Raw genomic sequence first — 19,279 nt, forward strand, 5'->3', positions numbered from 1 at the left:
CTGTAGTGCAGATATCTACCTTTCAACCAAACCCACCTCCATCCTCCCGCATACCTCCCTCTCTGATTGCCTACAGGAAATCAAGTCCTGGTTCTCCTGCAATTTTCTAAAACTCAATAGCGATAAAAACCGAAGTTCTCCTTAATGGCACAAAATCCATTTTATCAAAATCAGACAATCTATCCTTCAATATTGACAACTCTTTAGTTTCTCCTGCCGTGTAAGGTGACCTTGAGTAATCTGAAAGGTGCCTATAAATAAAATGTATTATTATTATTACTATCATATTGGATTTTTTAGATTCAACTGCTTGATCATTAACAATTAATAAGACAAAAGTCCCAAATGTTTCAGATGCTTGTCATTAAGGAATTATTTTTGTACTACCCTCTCACAACCTTCTTAAACTGCTTTCTATTTTTTATAAATCCCAACGCCGGCCTCGATCTGCAGCACTGCCTCCAACACAGTGACAATGACATGTCTAACCAGATATGATTATTTGGCATGTGTGTGTCTCTCAGAGTTGAGTTGTGACATTTCAACACATCCCAACATTCATATTGCAGGAGCCTGCTCTCTACAAGCTAAAAACAACATGTCCTATAATACCTTTGCCAAACTCATCTCACTGAGCAAACAGCAAAGGAAGGAGACTGGGAGCCTGGGGCTTCAGAGCACAGCTGTTCAACTCAACATTGTCCAACTCTGCCACAGGCGATAAAATGATAGATGAAGGGAGAGAGGTGGTAAAAATAAAACAGAATGCACAGAGACAGTGAGGGGAAAACACAAATGTTTCATTGTTCCTTTGATGGTGGCATAATAATATACAGAAAACAAGTACACTCTTTTGGAAGCTATTAACCTGCCACAAGCAGAAATAGAATATAGATTTTTGTCTGTGCAAAATCCTTAATCATCTGAACTACATATTATGCAGGCTGCTATCGCTTGTGAGAGGACAATGTCCTCACCACTCCATTTTATGAACAAATTAAACTTGTCCTATCCTCACTAAGACAGGTTCTAGGACCCTGGGATAAACAGCTGGCCCCACTCTACAGTTTATAATAGTGCAATATGCTCTCCACACATAATGTGCATACACAGATCCATGATGCCAACATAACACATAGGCCTGGCAGGCTCCGACTCATCCATATGCAAATGTGAAGTGGAGCAGGCGCACAGGAGAGAGAGAGGAAAGGAGTCTGGATGAGAACTGCACAGGAGAGCGAAGGAAAAGAGGGAAGGTGACTGCATGCAGTGAAGAGCGCAGGAGAGGAAAGACACTGGCACTGCATTGTTAAAGGAGGCTGCAGAAATGTGAGCATCCGCAGTGACAGATGACAAATGCCACATGGAGAAATATGGATGAAGGAATGACGGCTACCTCTCAGATGCAGGATGAGGAGGAGATGGCATGAGGAGTGAGTTTTTGTCATGAAACAGATGGACAGGATTGTGACAGCTCCATGCTACTGTGCTGTAGCTTTCGCCATCGTGGTACTGACCCTGGTTGAGTTTACTCAGGCAGCCCGAGTTGCAGAGGGAACGCACCGTCCCTGGTTCCCAGCAGCTCCGGCCCTTCATCCCACTCTCTGCGGCCCAGATCCCAATCCACGCTCCCTGAGACACAACGCTGCCCCTGGGCCGCTACATCATCCCGGCGAGGGGGGGGCTGAGGCAGCGACTTTCTCCACTAAGCAATGCAGTGTGCACACATAGACATGCATTCTCACACATATACTTACAGTTCATACATACAGTGATGTGGGGAGCACTGCAGGTGCATCTGCATCTCCTCTCCTGCATTGCTCCCCTAACACACACACACACACGGCGGAAACATATTCACAGAGCTCTGCACATTTACAATTCTCCGCCACATGCTTCTCTCAGTGCAGTGCAGATTGGAGAGGGAGGAAGTGAGTGAGTGAAGCAGAAAGGAGACAGGACTCAGCAGCCAGCAGTCATCCACACAACTAAGACCAAAATGCATGATTCCTCTTTGTTACCTCCCATCGGATTCTTTCATAGCTGGATGGCAAAAGTCAAATATTTTGTGAATGTTAAATAGCAGAGATTGATTATGTCTCCTCAGAAATGACACCATGAGGTGACACGAGGGATGAAAAAATGTCACATCAATTCATGACATCTTAACTCAGAGTGGTGGCATTTCACAAAGGGTGAAAGGTCATACATTTTTTAAATTTCCTTTCCCACTGATTAATGTATCCTTCCTCTGTCATCCTCTCTCTCAACTCTGATCACCAGACTGACATCATTTCAGATTCCACCCCCCACAGTGAGGTCAAGGTCAGTGTGCCACACACCTCAAGCTGTATCAGCCCTGGGCAACAATTACAAGCCTCAATGCCTCAATGCCTCACTTTTCTCATTTCAAAATTACTCCCAAAGTATATATCACACTGTACCACACTGTACTCTCAAGGTCACCTTGGCAACCTGAAGCCATGCTCCTCCTCTCAGCAATGATGCTACGGCATCTACATTCGGACTGGACACTAATTCAGTGCATACGTCATTCAGTTTCATGAAGATCACATTGGGATTTACAGTATGACAATATTCTGTTATGGTTTCACAAATTTCTGCTATCCTCATTATTGATTCAGAACAAACTGATCTTTACGTTTGACACATAAAATAATGGTTTCCTCTGATGCGTAACTATGATGCAGGGCAGTGAACCATCCAGGCTAAGTTTCATTGCTGTCTGTCAACAGGATTTCAGGAGGGCTGAGAGATGACGCACAGAAGAAGAATTCCCCCCCTCTTCCTTATAACATGGCGAATTAGGGTTTCAGCCTTAGTGCAAGTAGACCCTCCTAGTTTTATATGCGATCACATGTTATTGTGTTTATGTCATATTGTTATCTGAAAATGAATAAGTGTATCACACAGACATGAGGTTTGATGATAAACTGAACACACTTTGAATCTCTTATCAACCTCAATGTACTGATTGCAGTTTTCATAACTAATGGATAAATATATAGTCTGATTCTCACATGATTGAAATGAGAATTACTACAACAATCAACTAATAACATCTGACCAACTTAGAGTTGATCAACTAGTCTTGATATAATAAGTCCATATTCTCACTGTTATTTCTGTAATAAGCAATAAATGTGGCCATTTACCATTTTTATTCATCTCTTAAATGTGTTTGAATATGTCATGAGCCAGGGTTCTGTTCATTTCTAATTACCTGTAGTAATAAAACATTTTGCTTTCTTAACATGGTCTCCATAGGGCCAAATTTTAATGTTAACTATACAGATATGTTTAAATAATCTATATGTACTCGAGTGATGTCAGTGACCTTCATACAGTCTTCAGAGTGTATTTCAAAAACACAAACTGTCAGTGTTTCATGAACACTAATTCCTTCTTCCATGGGTCATAGCATGGATAAAATACACAAAACATTTTTATACATATCGCAGGGATTCTGTATTAAAGAAAGGAAAGGCGGATACCAGAGGAGGGTCTCTGTGGATTGTATGCAAGGTTAGAGAAGTGCTGACAGGGACAGATTGTCGGACGTTTAATAAATAACACTGCCAAAATCCCCCAGGCCATGTTCGATGGGGGAATGAAGCATGAAACTTCAATTAATTTAATATACTTGACAACACATGAAACAACAAAAAGAAGTGTAGGGACAGGATGTGCAGTTAATGGTCACGTCAGCCAGGAACTAAACCAAGGCTTCCCTGCTCATAGCGTTTGTGCCCATGTGGTATGTGGTGTAACCACTCAGCTTTCAGGTCAACACTCATGTTCTAACTCTGGGACCATTTGAATTATTAGGCTGTGTCCTTTCCTACAGCTATAGCCATGTACATGTTATTGATCCATGTCAAAAGACCACAATATGTGAGACACTGTGCTTTTTCCATGGACGAAGCAGAAAGACAAACATCAACTGCAGTGAAACACAAGCTGAAAATAAGGACTCCTGATGGACCCCTTCTGTGGTGATAATAACCCACTTATCCAAAAGGATGTGGAAGAGTGTTCATTAACCAAAAATGCAAGAGTTCGGAGTTACTGCTTCCTGCCTCAGACTGTGCTGGTTCATAGTAAGAAGATCATGCATCGACTTGATGATTCAGTATCACAAAAAGACAAAACACTTCAGCTGAAGGTGCCATGCAGCAGAGTGAAATTGCAGCTGACTCTCAATACGCTGGGGCAATGAATCATCAGGTCTTTCATGCACTAACTCATTACTGGCAGACAAATTCAAGTTCAGGTAGAATCTCTGCAAGGCAGCCGATAACGATGGAACACTAATTACCTCAGTGAGAAGTGTCTTTATAGGAAAATGGCTGTGCTTTTTTAATATTCAGCCATTTTTATAATGTTACAATGCGAGAGGTTCATATTAAATGTGTTAGTAACTTTTAAATGAGGATGGAAACATACGTAAAAATGAAGTTCAGGCATCAGACTCCATTCACATTCTCCCAAACCAGTCTACTAGAATAGTATTGTAGGGATTTCATTGGCTCCAGCATATAAATAACCAATGAAGACCCACTCAGTTGTTTGGTGAAAGCAGAATACATTTTTTTACTAACAACATTAGTACAGCACTTCAGTCAGTATTGTGGCACACTTCCCACATGTAGAACTATGAATAGGGGTGTATATAGAGAAATTATTAAGTATTATGTCTCACAACAAGCAGGTGATATTTACTGAACAGAGACATCCTACTGTAATCTTTGTTGTTGCAGATGTTGTTCTGTCCACTCCTCTGAGGATGAGGAGGAGCTCACAAGCGTAGCCAATCATTTGAAGATTCAGAATTCAGAGTGAACTTCTTAAGGAGGTCTGAGTTCAAAGTGTTTGTTTTAAATCTGAGGCATCATAGTTTGAGATGATTTTTTTCTCACTGTGAATCATGTAAAGCTATCTAGTGGAGTCTTAATATAGAAATGCATTGGTCCCCTTGACAGTTTTGAGGTTTTTAGGAATCTATTGCTTCACATACTTTGAAGTATGTAGAAGTAACTGTAAAAAAACATTTTCTCATTCATATGTAAATAAAGACACTCTCTTTGAACTGATAATCTACTTCACAGAACAAAAAGATCAAATCACAGATAGAAAGACTTCGTGACAATATAATGTCTGACAAACGATACATTGCTGAAAAACATTTTATATGCCAGCAGCCATGGAGACTGCAAGTACAATGCAAAGTCTTTTCCAAACCTATGACAGATCCCAATCTAAAGCAAACAGTTGCCAACCATTGTATAAGCAAAGACTGCTACTGAAACAAGTTAAACAAAAAAAGCAACTACAAAATAAAGTAGTTACATAATGTTCTAACCTGTCCCATTGCAAACTCCTGTGCTCTCCCATAGTAGAGGAGTTTGCCTTTCTGTCCCCCCCTGGACTATAGTAAAAAACATGGCGGCCTCCGTAGAGATGTAAATATAAAGTATTTATATATAAAGGGCCTTTTCTGGGGTAAAGAAAACTACAATTCATACAATTTAGATGAAACAAACTACTGAAAACATCATGAGGATTATTCTACATTACATTTCTGCCAAAAGATCCCTTTCACCTAAATCTTACACACTGGACCTTTAAGTGAAAGAGCCACAGTCCAGACGTCTCTATTGAAATGGAGGCAGACAAAAAGTATTCAGTCCCACAGATTCCACCAATACAGTTGTTAAGATCATGTTCAGAGAGCTGAGGTGAATACTTAATTGGAAAAATAAAAACTGAGAACTAAGCCTCCAACAGTGGTGGCCTTCAAACAACAGCAAAATACTATCACATTGAAGCCATAGTGCGAGATTGTAGCTGAGAGAATAAACACTCTTGGCTGACTGTGAAGAAAAGACCAGAAGTTGACACAAACACTTTCACCTGACCAGGGAAAAAATAGGACGGGTCACATCACGGAAACCCACTAAGCGGATGAAAAAGGAGGAAAATGAATAACTGAGCCTGAGAAATGAACCACTATTGTTGTAGCTGACCGCCTCGCACAATGTTCCACTAATTTATATTTTAATAGCCTGCCCGTATCTGCGCTCTCTATTTCTCAACTTCTCCTCGCTGCTGATAAAGCAGAAAAGGGACAGGAAGAAAATGTGAGTGTCAACTGGGACACAATGTGAGGTTATTAATGAATTCAGCTTTCACGCCACATATAGCAGGTTACTGTAAACACTCAGAGCTGCACACAGCAGACAAACCCTAGCAGGACAAAGCAGCACAATATAACACCAGTGATGCAATACGATTGTTCGATCGATGCAAACAGTGTCTCAAAAACAGAATCAACTAAAATGGCCTCACTAGAGCTCATACATCCACCAAGGTCCAATTCTATTCATATCAGGCTGCACCACAATTCACACACTTAAAGAAATTAGTCCCTAAAATATGTCAGTTGTTTTTTTTTCATCAAGATTCATGATTCAAGATTCTTGGAAATTGATAAAAATGTTAAAGAATACATACAATCTTGCTATGTAAAAGACAAAAGAAATTCCGGGATCCACCCACTGATCTGGATTTTAATGGGTTCTTTCTTTGCTTATGTCCCATCCTTCCACCAAGGATCAGTTGTTTTAGGGTAATCCTACTGACATACAAACAAACAAACTAATAAACCAACAAATAAATAAACAGAGAGGCGAGAAATTCTGATCTACCTGGCAGAGGTAACAACCATCACATAAAATTTCCTCTAATTAACATTTAAATGCTATTCCTGACAGACACTCAGATGCTTTCCCTCGTTTATTTTCAGCAGATGTTAAAGTATATGGAACATTATATTCCTTGACTGGTTCTTTCGAAGACAATAATGTGGCTGTGGTCAAAATATCCATCACAACTTTTCAAACCACCTCTGCAGCATTATTACAGTACTCCAAGATCGATATGTGTGCATGGTCAACAAGGACATGCAGATCATGGAAGGTACAGTAAAATCCAATCCACTGTGACACAGCAAAGAGACACTTTCCTTTTATATTCACACATGAAACACGTGATTTAAAAAAAGAACCCAGACGATCATTTTTAGCAGGTTGATAACTTTGGTAGCCACAGTATCTGTGATATCTGTTAGGAGCTTGGCTTCATCCAGCATTGACATTTTATTTGCTAAGACTGAATCTGACCCTGATGGCTTTGTCTCCATCTCACTTGTCAGTGGGGACCGAGCTGATCCAGCTAAACCAACCCTTGCTGGCAAACGCTTTTACATCCGAAACAAACAAGGACAAGTGATTCGATACACGGCCACTGCAGAACTAATTAATGAGGATGATAAGCAAGCCATCTGTCATTTCATAACATCCTTTCATGAATTCAGAGATGTAGCAGCTGCAGATGAATCTAAACTATATAAATATTTACTATACAAAATAAAAGTATGCTTGCTTGCATTTGTTAAAAATACTTTAAGATGCAGCTTTTTGTTCTACTTTGATGAACAGAGTAGACATGAATATTTTCCATAACAGTTAAGAGTGTTCCAGATTTCATTTTAAAGAACAATTGTTTTCCATTTACTGGTAAATCATTGAAAGACCATGAATGAGCCATGAATTTATTGATGTAAAGGAAGCTACAGATGCTATTCACATAACCTGAATGTATCCCTATGTAAACAAGTGTGAGCACAAGCATTATCAGTCTCCTGCCCTGCCCAGAAAGATCGAATCACCCTCTCACAATACAAACAAAAGAGCAAAATATTTATATACAGTACTAAATAAATGCATAGCAAATATTTTCTATTTTCTGTGATTGTGAAAAAGTCTCTTCACAATTTGCTTTAACGGTTTCAGTGCCAAACGTCAACTGTACATCATCTCTGAAATGTTAAAAGTACAGATCCCCTTGTTTTATCCACTATAACTAAGCCAACACACACTTATATGATGAAAAACAAATCTATAGCAGCCTTTTTATCGTGTTATCCAGGTACGCATGTATGCATGCAAACACACACCACACACACAGATTCCTGAGCACAACACAACTGGAAGAAAAGCCTCGTACTTACAAAGAGACTGTAGCTTATCTTTCTTCAGTTTTTTTCCACAGACTTTACAGGACAACGTAAGAAGCCAAAGAAAACGGCTGAATAGAGGAGGAGAGTTGAACAAAGCAGAAGGTCATTACATTCAGAACTAAAGCACCGGCAGAAGAAAAGCAGAGTAAACGGTTTACTGAGAGAAGGGGAAAGCAAGGGAGAAAGAGGGAGGGGGTAGGAGCACCAGAGAGCGAGTGAGTGTTAGAGGGAGCCTGGAAGAGAGAGGAAGAGCCAGTGAACATAGGGAGGGGAAAAGAAATATCTGTTCTCACGTCATCCTCTTACCTCTTATATATCCCTACTGCTTCAGGACCATGGACAGAGCAATACCTGTTAATGTAAATAGGGAGCAGCAGCTGGGATGTAACAATAAGTGTAAAAAATACAGAAAAACAAAAGCACAAAAGAATAACACAAGATTATTGTAAGTAAAGTGTAATATAATATATAATAACTGAGCTGTGACTTTCGGTTTACTCACGCAAACGACCAGAATCATTTCAGGTAAAATCTCATCCCTGCAGTGTCTGATTCACTTACTGTCTAATGGTGATACTGATTAATGGACTGTTCAAGATAAACATCAGCTTGCATACTGTGCACTTCAAGGTCAGGCACTGTTACTCTCCTGCCTGCCTCAGCTGTATCTGCAGGAACTCAGCTCGACCCAGAAACACCACTGATTGGATGAGTGGTTCCAGAATCTATGAATTACTCATATTTTTCACACAAATGTCCACTAAATCCTCACAGTTTCCAAAGGAATCCACCTTTTAAGCTAATATTCACTTGAGTTAAATTCAAACAGGAGTGCATCTCAGGCTTGCAAATTCAAGCCACCACTGAAGAAAGCAATTCAAGGGGCTATGATCACACTTTTACAAGCACTGGAAAAAAAAGGCAGGCAGACCACAGAAGAAAGGTCATGTTGAAGTGAGGGGAAACACTGCCACCTGCTGTTTTTATGCGAAGCAGGCTACAATGATTAGCGTCAGTAAACTGTCACAAATCCAATCTGAGTCTAAATGAATACAAGATGCACTCATGAGAGGACAGGTAATTTAAAAGAGAAGGCTTAGAAAGGCTGCAGATGTGACAACAGTACAAATGAGAAATTGAAGTAATTGATTCAAAACTCTGGTCAGTTTTACAAAGAAAGAATCTTGTCGCTATAGAGGCAGTGTGTGGATCACCCCTTGTCTTTCTTCTGCCTCTTTCTTTTTTATTGTTTGTATTATTGGGTTTTTCCATAAACAATGAAAACAACTAAATCAGGATTTAGAGTGGAAGAGGAATCTCTCTGAGCTGAGTTTCTGTAAGACTCTTTGCGGTCATCTCAAATTAGAATAAAAGTATGGCGCACATGTGGAGCAATAGAATAAATAAAAGATGCAAAAAATGTAATCTAGCATACAAAATAGAAAACCTAATCTGTCCAGTGCTCTCCTGAGGAAATCAATCAAAGCTCTTTGTTTCACTGACAGAGAGAGGATTGGAGGGTTACTGAATGGACCCACCCTGTCACTGTTTGCCTAGCCCTTTGCTAAAAGATGAGATGCTCTGATAGAGCTGGATGGTAAAATGATCTATAAAATTAGTTTTGATGAACACATTGAAGACGTTCACCTTTATTCACTGACATATTAGAGCCCCAGTGGCCCCCTGGTGGCAGGTGCATTAGCAGATTTATGATTTTCTGTACACTCACACTGTCTCTTTCTCACATTCTCCTAAACCCTCCTCCCACAGATCGATTAGCTTTGAAAGGAAATGTTAGGAAAATACAAAGACGTGTTCTTTCTCTAAGCTTTAAAGCTTTAACTGACTCAAAGCTTAAACAAAGAATTTACTGCCTTATACAATTAAAGGCTAATTTATGGCAAGTAATAATCCAGAAAATACTAGAAAATGTATGAAATAGTTTGAGAGGTTCTGACTTTATATTACTATACTATTACAGAAAGTTTATTAAGTCTAGAGGGTCTAATTAATGTGATTTAGGTGCATTGGAGGAATTGTAGGATGCAACATTTTTAAAGCTTGAACACTGAGGACTAAAATGTCCACTAATATGGCCTCTGCTGTTTCCAACTTTTCTGACAAAACTCCCACAACAAATGTCAGCTATGTAAATACATCTAACCTGTAACAGAGATTCTGTATTTTAATGGAAAGTAAAAACGTGGTTATACTGTCAGCTTACATACAGAGCTTTATTGTTATTAGGTTTGCTTTTATAATTAAAATGCAACCATGGATCTTTGCACAAACCAAGAAGGTAGCCGAGCATCAGTACAGCTGAACCCTATAATAGACTGTGCTGCTGGGCGCACGCGCGCGCACACACACGCACGCACGCACGCACGCACGCACGCACGCACGCACGCACGCACGCACGCACGCACGCACGCACGCACGCACGCACGCACACACACACACACACACACACACACACACACACACACACACACACACACACACACACACACACACACACACACACACACAGGCCACTCAATAGTCTAACCTTTTCAAAATAAAAAATATACCAGCATTCCTCTCCCAAAAAGGCAAATTTAAAAAGCACCCAGATTCTCTCTCAGTCTAAATTTAGTGATCTGACTTTCAAATGGAGGCCAAAGGAATATATGTAGCCTGTCTCAGTCTGTGTGCTTTCTTTCTGCAAAACGACTGGGGCAGAGAAGCTTTAGGTTAATGCCAGAGTGAAACGTGAACAAAACAGCTTTCCCAGGCTTTTCCCACAGCCTTTGACCAGCGTCACCTTATACAACCATACAAGAATAAGTCCCTCTTGGACAGGAGAGTGTTATGTTGTTAGGAGGAGGATGAATGGAAGCTCAGTTCTCACGGTACCATTAGCATACTCTTTCTCCAACTGGACTGACCAGACAGCTCTGCCCTCTCCTGGCTCGAACTGGAATCTAAATAACATGAAAGCAGGAGGGCGTGAGCTGAAAACACCAGCTGTGCTGAATATCAAATGCTGGGGCTGGAGGAAAATCAAATGTTTGCCTGGTCTGAGTATGGTGAATATGTTGAATCAACACTGAGCACACCTTTCACACACACCACACAGGGATCTTAATCTTTCAATATCTTAATAGCTGCACTCACAATTCAATTCAGAAGGTAAACACAAGCCAAGCCTTTATTTAAAGATAGATTATGATCTTTAACATCAGCAGTGCCTAGATGTGTGCATGATGTTCTTGCAGCTTGAACTAAATAAGCTCAATAAAAGGGATAGTATGCAGCTTATATTTTCCACATAGTCTCCTTGCATCATCTGCCCTTACCAGACTGATCGTTCATCATGCGGATGGCTTTAGCTTTAGCCAGCTCCAGCGCCGTTACCCATCTCTGCCTCTCCACTTCTGTGCTCGCCTTCAGGTGGTACGTGCGGCCGCCACTGCTCAGGACAATGTTGCAGGCGTCCTCTGTGTCGATGTGCGCTGTGGCCAAGTTTATTGTTCCGCGACACGTATGGGCCATCTCTGCCTGCGTCCTGCAACAACATACCAGGCAGAAAGAGAGACAGAGAAAGAGAGAGAAAGAGAATGACAGGCAGACATAATAACAGCTGTAATTCCTGATCTTAGATATTATTCAATCACCATTGCTCACAGTGTCCATCCAAAAAAAGGTCTATTCAAAAATATATCTTGTAAATTACCAGCATAATTCATCAAGGTGGTTGTAGGATAATGCAACTGACATTCCGATGGCTCATAAGCACAAGCAGGGGGGCAAGGAGGGGCAAGGAGGGGCAGAGGACCTCCCCAGTGGTCAGGTCATAAGTCTCCTTGAAAGCCAAGCAGTGGTGAAAGTACATGTTTCTTTTGTCTAAACACACACTTTATCTGAAGCGTATTGATTCATACAGCCCTGAAATATCTCGTAAAACAAATGGGATAGTTTGAACTCCTAACTCGCTCAGTGTGACCCGCCTGTCCTGCTGTGGGTGTGCAGAATTGTGGGTATTATATATGGCCTCCACTAAGACCAACTGTTGCACATTCAGTGGGCCACAGTAGCCTAGATAACAAGGCCATTGTCTGGCTCCAGGCCTGTGAAGTGAACAAAACCAAACAATGAATAACAGCCTTAACAAAGAGAGAACAGAGTGTGAGAGGTGGTACAAAATGAGAGAGAGAGATATCAGGGGAGAGAGAGCCAAAGCAGCGGGGTAAGAGATTAAAACAAAGAGAAGAGGCAACAGTGTTAAATGTGTTTGTGCATATTTGCACCGTGTAGGTCTTAAACAAATGTATGTACTATCCACTGACAATATATTTTCAAATAAATTAGAAAAGCACAGTGGGATTTATTTTTTCATGATGAGACAGTCTACAACCTGACAAGTTTTAGAAAAAGGCTCTTATTAAAACAGCATTACAGCATCTGATTTGATTAACTTAAAATGAGAAGAGTCAAGAGAAGGATTATATTACAGTTCTGTGGTGGAAAGCTGGAGCTCTGATGTTCTGTCACAGTTAGAAAAGCTAAGCCGCCGGGCAGGGATGGACCATTACGTCCTTCAGAGAGCATGCAGGTTTTCAGTCTAGCCACACACAGCTGTTTTTTCTGAATAACACCTTTAACTATACAACAGCAATTAATCAGCAAAAATCACATGCTGTGGTGGCTGCTTCAGATAAAACATCCAAATCCTCTGCACCTGCATGTCACTATTCCCTGTCCATATCCTAGGAAGCAACCACTTTGAAGCATGCAGCCATGCAATCATGTGGATGCTATCATGTGGATGCTCCTTTCATTCATTGTCAGTGAGCCCTCACTGCCACATGCAGCTGTCCCTCAGCTGCACTAAGCTCTACACCAGCTCCAGTCTATGTTGACACTGACAAGGTGGGTGCCACCCTGTTTACTAAGAAGCATATTTATGAGCTCTGCCAAGCAGTAATTCCTCACACTGCCTCCATTGGCTGAAGTTAAGTCTTGCTGTGGTGTCCAGAACAACACTTAAGTGTACCTTCTGCTGGAACTCGATGCACATTGGCTGTGCAGACGAGATCGCACTGAGGCCATGCAAAGCCGTGAGGTGTTCAGATATCCTGAACGGCCCAGTAAGCAGCCTCGCCCAGCAGAGCAGAGCTGCGGTGTCCTGGCTGTAACTGGGTCAACAAACTGAATGTGCTGCTGATGAGTGAGATGAGATCCATGTGGATCACTTCTGCCCTGCGGGGAGGCGAGGCCATGCAAAAGTCATGAAATCACACAGTCAAGGAAATTAGAAAAGCTGGCAAAGAAAGATAAGGACAACAGGGGCATTGAGGCTCTAGCGGGGAGGGGGGATGGGGGGCAGCTGAGGGCATGAGAGAGGGTCCTGCATGTTGCGCTGAGCCAGGAAAGAATTGCACTGCTTTTACCTGTCAGTCCCCTGTGAACATATCCTCATAAAACACAAGTCCACCGATCTGGAGCATGTAATGACAGAACAACAACCAGTGAATAACAAAGAACGGACAGCCATGCATGAGGACACACACACACACACACACACAGGCAAGCTGGGGATATAGGCACTCAGAGGTGGAAAGTGTAGATATGGTTTTGTTGTGGCTGGGAGCTGAAATATCACAAGACATGGAGAGACGGCCAGAGAAACAGAGTTGAAGACAAAACGCAAACATAAGACAAGAAAACCAAAGCAATGATGGGCGGCATGACATGACCTGCTCAAAGAGTGAGGCAATGAGAGGGGGAGAATGTGACCTCTCTTTAACTTCACTCAGCTTCTCTCACCTTCACATAAAAACACAGAGTTATTCAACACACACACGTAGCCTGGTGCTAAGACAAACAAAGTGCCCATTAACAAGATTAGATCAGAGCATTCACATTTCTTGCCCCTGTCGCTCAGCTGATGAGCCAGACTGGTAAACAGTGTTCAGGCTTTACCCTGCAGCTGGGCCCAAGGTTGGCCAAGGTACCACTTATCTCTGCCCTGCCTCCCTCTACCCAGGAGCTGCCGCAAGTAACACCAAAACCTGAGGGACAAAAACTGTGACAAACCCCCCACTGATTGAGCACTTAAACTGATACCATCTACTTACTCTGCTGCGGAAAACCTGGCAGATCTATTCTACTATGAAAGACAAGGCCGGATTCACTGATACAGCAGCTCCAATAGCACTCAAAGCTTTAATGTCCTGTAATCTTCCCAGCAGCAAAGCCGCCCGCATTTACTTTAAGAGGTGAACAAGTGCTGAGAGCATTAAAACTGGGAGAAAAAGACAATTAAGAAATTAGCAATGAGAGGCATTCAGTGAGAGAGGAAGATCTTGTCACACTCCTGGTGCATGGGACCGGCACAATGGAGCTCTTCAGGTGATTTAAACTACAAATAAAAGACATAAGGTTGACATGGGATGAAAGACAGTCATTCTTGCAGCATCAGTGCCAGAAGTAATCAATAACAAGTGCAATGTTCAATCTCTATAAAACTCATTACATTTTAACAGGCATAGGTGCTGAGTGTGAGAGTTTGACCACAGAGCATTGATTATAGTCCACTGTCCTTCTGCTTTTCCAGCTGCAAGTTAGAGTTGGTTCTATAGGTGTTGCTTGTGGGCTGCTTCCATTGAATCACATCATACACTGATTCCTCTTTAACAAGGGAGCTGACACATTTCTTACAATACCTCAACTTCAAACACAGCAGTATTTGCAAACTAAACTTTGATTTAAACAAACACAACCCTAACCCATAGATATCAGTCCGCTAAATGTGCCTGATTTTATTTCATTAAAATCCATGAATGAACAGTGAAAATGTTGAAGGAATTAAAAAAATCCTGGATCTGCTAACCAGTCCTCATCTGTACCAAAATATTATGGGCTCATTCCTGACCTGTACCCCATCCTTTCACCACATTTTTGGAAATCTGTCAACAAACAAAACAACCCAACAATCCAACAAAGGGACAGGGTTGAAAACATAACCTCTTTGGTGGTAAAAATGTGCAAAGGAGGTATAAATCTGAGATGCTAGATAATTATCGCTTGTCACATGGTGAAGATACATTAATTAACTTGCAGACAGTCGGCCCGACGAGGCAAAGTCAGACAGTCACAGCATGTCCTGCCAGGAAGACATCGGCAGTGGGGCCCACTCATACGCCTCACTGCCTTTGTGCTCAGATGTGGACGGGCTACCTTTACCTCAGGGACAGCAGGCACCTTACAACATGATGGACTATTAATAGAGGGTATAGAGGCAACAGGCATCTTTCCTTTCACCGTCAGCGTAGGCAGGAGTAGAGGGCCTTGGCTATCATACCCCTGTGTCAAATAACACTTTGCTGACAATCAGGCTGCTTGAGAAAGTGTGGCAGTGTTTCTACAGGTTTTAACAAGTTAAATTCAAGAGCTTTTAAAGACCATAAGACCTATGTCAAGTGCGACAGATACAAAGGAAAATCAGAGTGTCTGAATTACTTACACTTCCCCATCATTGAAGATCAGGTGAAGTAGCAGAGTAGTGAATTAACTTCTCAAAAGCCACATTATCTCTCAAACTACAGACAGAGGCTGTAGTCTTTCCAACAGACAAGCTGAGTCAACTAAGATCAATTCTGACTGGGGTGTTTGCAAATGTAAAATATTTCTCTAAAATATCTTACTTTAAAGCTCAACACAAGTAGCATTTTTAACACATAAAATAGTTTTTAAAGCCTAAAATTTGAGACTTTGACTTATTTTAAAGAATTTTTTAGCCCCTGCGGAAACCCTGGGATGTGGCTTTCTACAAGCACAGTCGGTAAAATATGTCCTCTATCCAATCAGAAAATTCCATGTATGACCGTTGGCGCTGCTGGGAAACATCATGAGTCAAAGTTTTGCCTTGCAGTCACAGGACTCAAACCCTCATACCGATAAGAATTCTCCCTGCAGAGGAGCCTTTGAACAAGGCACTAAATCCCTTCCTGCGTCATCGCCAATTTCTGCCCTCTAACCTTGCAGTGAAAGATGACATTTGAGAAGACAATTATCCTGGAGGGATCCGCTTAGTGTCACATTAATTATTTTCCTCTAAGCATTTATACTTTGCATTAGCACAGAGAGTTAGAAGGTTGTTTAATGACATCTTGTTAAGTTGTTTACACTTCAGTGTCTCAGCCATGACTAACAGTGCTGTTGTATGTGCACCTTCATTCTGCTGTGAGCGATAAAAAAAAAAACTGGGTCAGTCCAGGTGAACAACTGTCTCAACAAATATTCCAGGTGGTTCGGGGGGGTTCCCGGTGAGCCATCATTAATTGCTTCCAGTGAAAAGGTCCAAATGTCTATTTATTAATAGGTTGTCTTGGCAAGAGGGACCTGTCGGAACATAGCAGGAAGTTTAAGGTGAGTTTAAATTAGTAAATGTGCACCAAGGGCAGTGTGACCTAAAAGGCGACAGAGCACAGTATTTCAATGTGGACAAAAGCAGTCAAGCGGCAGCGAGCAAGCTGGTTAAACATGCATGAGCGACGCTATGCAACCAGATGAAAAGAATCAAGATCTTGTGGGAAAAAATTATCACAACTCAAGGGTCCACCTATAGTTGTGATAATTTTGAACAGCTTTTGGTTGAGTCTCAGCATCTTTTTCAGTGAATGAATCTGGCTATGTAAATGGGAGAAGAGTGACCCTAAGAGTTTAGCTCATTTTATCACCACAAACTGTTCCCAAGGTCACAAGTGAAAGTCTTTAGACTGGTCCATGTAACAGTTAATTCACTTGTTAACAGGGTTTTTAATCAAACAGTAAAGTGACAATGAAAAAAGATGTACAAGACTTTAAATAACTATACCGGTAAAACTATTTTAATGAATAAAGCCAACTGTTCTTATGCCCTTTGACAATTCTGTGACATGTTAAAACCTCTGTGTTGGAGTAAACTGGAGGAACTAAATATTTGTGATCCAGGAATAATAATAATTATTATATGATAGTAACAAATTATTTAACAGTTGTTACTAAGTGCTTCAGTCAGAGGACAAATAAAAACAAGAATACAAAATATCAAGAGGCAAATTAATACAATGTCATTCAAAATCAAAGACAGCAAATAAAATAATACAAAATCTAAAAACAAAGACAGTGGATAAAATAATACAACATCCATACAAAACTAAACATCAAGTGATGATTAGGACATTGTTTCTGTGTTGTGTCTGTGCACACACACCTGTGGAAACATGACTCCCTCACAAGAAGCACCTGAGCCACAGGTGTGAGTCTGCTGCTCACAGCCTCCACCTGTGTGATCACACTGAGGACAGGCTGAGGACAGACTGAGGACTGACTGAGGACAGACTGAAGACAGACTGAGGACAGACTGAGGACAGACTGAAGATAGACTGAAGATAGACTGAGGACTGACTGAGGACAGACTGAGGACAGACTGAAGATAGACTGAAGATAGACTGAGGATAGACTGAGGACAGACTGAAGACAGACTGAAGATAGACTGAAGACAGACTGAAGATAGACTGAAGATAGACTGAAGACAGACTGAAGATAGACTGAGGACAGACTGAGGACAGACTGAAGATAGACTGAAGATAGACTGAGGACAGACTGAAGACAGACTGAGGACAGACTGAGGACAGACTGAAGATAGACTGAAGACAGACTGAAGATAGACTGAGGACAGGCTGAAGACAGACTGAAGATAGACTGAAGACAGACTGAGGACAGACTGAAGACAGACTGAAGATAGACTGAAGACAGACTGAAGATAGACTGAAGACAGACTGAAGACAGACTGAAGACAGACTGAGAACAAGCTGATCAGGAGAGACTGAGACCATATCTGATACATTATCTCCTGACAGAGATCCACCTGAGCCATGTCTGCTCATTAATGAGTTTCTCGGTTGGTGTGGAATGACGCTCACTCATTCTGGATAATATTTTGAAACAATGACAGTCAGAGTTTAAAAAGGCCAAAGCTGCCATGGTGACTGATCTGAGTACACGGTGTGCCTGTGAGTGAGCAGCAGCTGGATCCTCAGCTGTCACTCCACTGTGCTGGGGATAGCGGGCTAGCTTAGTTTGCTAGCTGACACTTGCTGTGTCCACATTTCTGTCACTTTACTGAGTCAGGAAACTTAACGCTGAGGCTGATGTCAACCAGTCTGTCTGTTGCCTGTCTGTTCTCTGTCTGTTCTCTGTCTGTCCACTAGTCTGGGTGTGTTGGTACCTTTCCTCAACCCACAGCCAGTCTCCGAGAAGCGGACCCGTCCTGTCCCTGTCAGCCTGAGGTAAACACTCATCGCTAGCCTGCCGCTGTTAGCTGAGGCTGAGGCAGCGGTGGTGATGCACCCACACTGATATCAGAATAAAAAGCTCTCCGTCAGTAAAATGTACCTGTAATATGACAGCAGGCCGTTGCTGAGGACGAACCACCGCCGCTGGTACCCTTTCAGATAGTTGGTCCATTTAAAGAGCCAGCCTTTGTAAGTGTCCGATCCCGGAGCCGCCGGGGCCGCGGCAGAGGCGGATGCCGAGCCCTTCCCTTGCTCGCTCATCCTCCACCGCTGCGCCGCAAGCACGCCGAGAGGAGACCGGAGAGAAACCGCGGGGCTCGGGGGCGAGGGACAGAGACACTACCCCTGCGTGGAGAACCACCGAGGTGGGGGGGGACGCTGACGAATGAGAGCGACGGACGGACGGAGGTGGGTCCGGTCCGGTCTACGGAGAGAGACACCGCCGTTCACATGACTCCGGAGCGGACAGCGGAGGAAGGAGAAGTGATACCGTGACTGTGAGCTGATGATGCGGACTGCAGAGGAGCCACAGCACAGAGCTGCGCTGCATAGACTCGAACTCCCTGAGCCAGGCCTCATGTAACGTGGCATGGCCGTCACCAAACCAACCGTGATCTCCATGACGACAGAGAGGCGTGTGCGTGTGTGTGTGCGTGTGTGTGTGTGTGTGGGGGGGGGGGGGGGGGGGGGGGGGGCACTGCTTCTCTATCAATTCAAGTCTATGATCCAGACCTGAACCACGTGATGTTGTTATCTCAACATTCCTAAACATTTGACATGCGGTGTGACAGCTGATTGTGGATCTGACACACACACACTTTCTCTCTATAGTTGTGAGGACACTCATTGACACAAT

At 42.3% G+C, this 19,279-nt stretch overlaps 1 protein-coding gene across 8 annotated transcripts in view; it reads right to left on the reverse strand.

The window, feature by feature from the left end:
* osbp2b (oxysterol binding protein 2b) overlaps positions 1-19,022 on the reverse strand; it is a 42,743-nt gene extending 23,721 nt beyond the window's left edge. The window contains exons 1-3 of one of the 8 annotated variants that reach the window (XM_069523751.1): positions 18,524-19,022; positions 13,534-13,581; positions 11,440-11,648 (exon numbers count right to left, since the gene is read on the reverse strand). In XM_069523751.1, the coding sequence (XP_069379852.1) occupies positions 11,440-11,648; positions 13,534-13,581; positions 18,524-18,684 (418 nt within the window). In that variant the 5' untranslated portion in view covers positions 18,685-19,022. Of the gene's footprint in view, positions 1-1,517; positions 1,979-8,092; positions 8,311-8,407; positions 8,519-11,439; positions 11,649-11,816; positions 12,544-13,533; positions 13,582-18,523 lie in introns of those variants that run through there. The other 7 variants (XM_069523752.1, XM_069523753.1, XM_069523754.1 and 4 more) reach the window with 7 other exon arrangements.
* Positions 19,023-19,279: the final 257 nt, after the last annotated feature.

The sequence above is a fragment of the Paralichthys olivaceus genome, chromosome 4, assembly GCF_024713975.1.
Source record: "Paralichthys olivaceus isolate ysfri-2021 chromosome 4, ASM2471397v2, whole genome shotgun sequence".
Taxonomy (NCBI): Eukaryota; Metazoa; Chordata; class Actinopteri; order Pleuronectiformes; family Paralichthyidae; genus Paralichthys; species Paralichthys olivaceus.